This window comes from Odocoileus virginianus, unplaced genomic scaffold (assembly GCF_023699985.2).
Source record: "Odocoileus virginianus isolate 20LAN1187 ecotype Illinois unplaced genomic scaffold, Ovbor_1.2 Unplaced_Contig_24, whole genome shotgun sequence".
In the NCBI taxonomy this organism is placed as follows: domain Eukaryota; kingdom Metazoa; phylum Chordata; class Mammalia; order Artiodactyla; family Cervidae; genus Odocoileus; species Odocoileus virginianus.
In genome coordinates this window covers 1,376,407-1,377,687 of record NW_027224341.1, presented here as the reverse complement: position 1 = coordinate 1,377,687, position 1,281 = coordinate 1,376,407, and the positions used below count along the sequence as shown (strand labels likewise).

Genomic DNA, 1,281 nt, shown 5'->3' with positions numbered 1-1,281 from the left:
TTAACTATTCTCTTCCTGAACCATTCCTGCAGTCTTAGGAAAGTATTGCATCTCAGGAAGACATCTTGTTGTTTTAATCATGACTGTCTTTCATTTCTTGGTTAAATCTGTGATCAAGGATGGAGAAAGAAGGGAAAGGATAGAGAACTTCCAATTTGCTCACTGGAATACAGTTATCCAATTTACTCACTGAAATATACTCTAAAAGAAGCATATTGGGAGACGCCGTCCGGTCCGCGCGGGAACCGGTCCGCGCACAGAGCCCCCGCCGTGCGCCGCCCGCCGGTGGAGCGAGCCGCGCCCGTGCCTGGGGCGTACGGAGTGATGGGGGACAATGGGGCCGCGGACTGCAGCGTCCACGAGACCCGGAATGAAGCTACCAACGCGTACCTGGTGGTGATCCTTGTCAGCTTCGGGCTCTTCATGTATGCCAAGAGGAATAAAAGGAACATTGTGAGGATAGTCCGTTTGCCACCTCCAGCAGAAACTCCGTCAGAGCCCAACTTTTATGACACAATAAGCAAAATTCGTTTAAGACAACAACTAGAAAGGAACTCCATTTCCAGGAAATATGACTATCAGCAGCCGCAGAGCCAAGCTGACGGTGTGCAGCTCTCGCTGGAATGAAATCTCAGAAAATGAGCGGCATAAATGCTTCTTGTTCAAGAGTGCGGTCTCCTCCCGCTACTAAACCATGACCAGAGTTTTGGGGTGTTTTTTTTTTTTAACTTCTGTCTCCATAAAATCATTTTGTTTGTGACTTTCCTCCCAATTTTCTGGTGTGTTTGGTTTCACTTTTTAAAATTTCATCTCAAGATCATTTGTTCCACAAATTGAAAATGCCTCCAAAGGCCTGAACACAGAGAGTCTGGGAAGCCGGACGGTCACCAGAGATGGCGATCTTACATTGTGAAGACCTGCAACTCCTTCAGGATGCAGTCAGGAGCAAAAGCACAAGAGTCTGGAGCCTAGGCCACTTCTGAACTTTTTCGCAAAATTAAAAAATAAAAATCAAATTATTAAAAGAACTCCCTCTTTGTTTGTGCCATGGGATAAATGTCGTAATGGATAAGGGACTAACTAATGTGTGTTCTTGTGGCTGTTGTTACCTCAGATTGAATTAGCCATCTTTGCTTCTTCAGGAGTCACACAGGAAACTTGTCTTTTCTGCACCGTGAAATCCTGATGCGCACCCCCCTGCTAGTTGTGGAAATTTCCTGGGACTGGAGTTCATTCCCCTTCATGGTGTTCCCACGAGTTCCTTCCACCAGAAGAGTCTTC

At 46.3% G+C, this 1,281-nt stretch overlaps 1 protein-coding gene across 1 annotated transcript; it reads left to right on the top strand.

The window, feature by feature from the left end:
- The first annotated feature begins 291 nt into the window (after nt 1-291).
- Nucleotides 292-1,028, top strand: LOC110132378 (small integral membrane protein 19-like). The gene has a single exon (XM_020885728.2). The coding sequence runs from the start codon at nt 325-327 to the stop codon at nt 625-627; it is 303 nt and encodes a 100-aa protein (XP_020741387.2). The 5' UTR covers nt 292-324; the 3' UTR covers nt 628-1,028.
- Nucleotides 1,029-1,281: the final 253 nt, after the last annotated feature.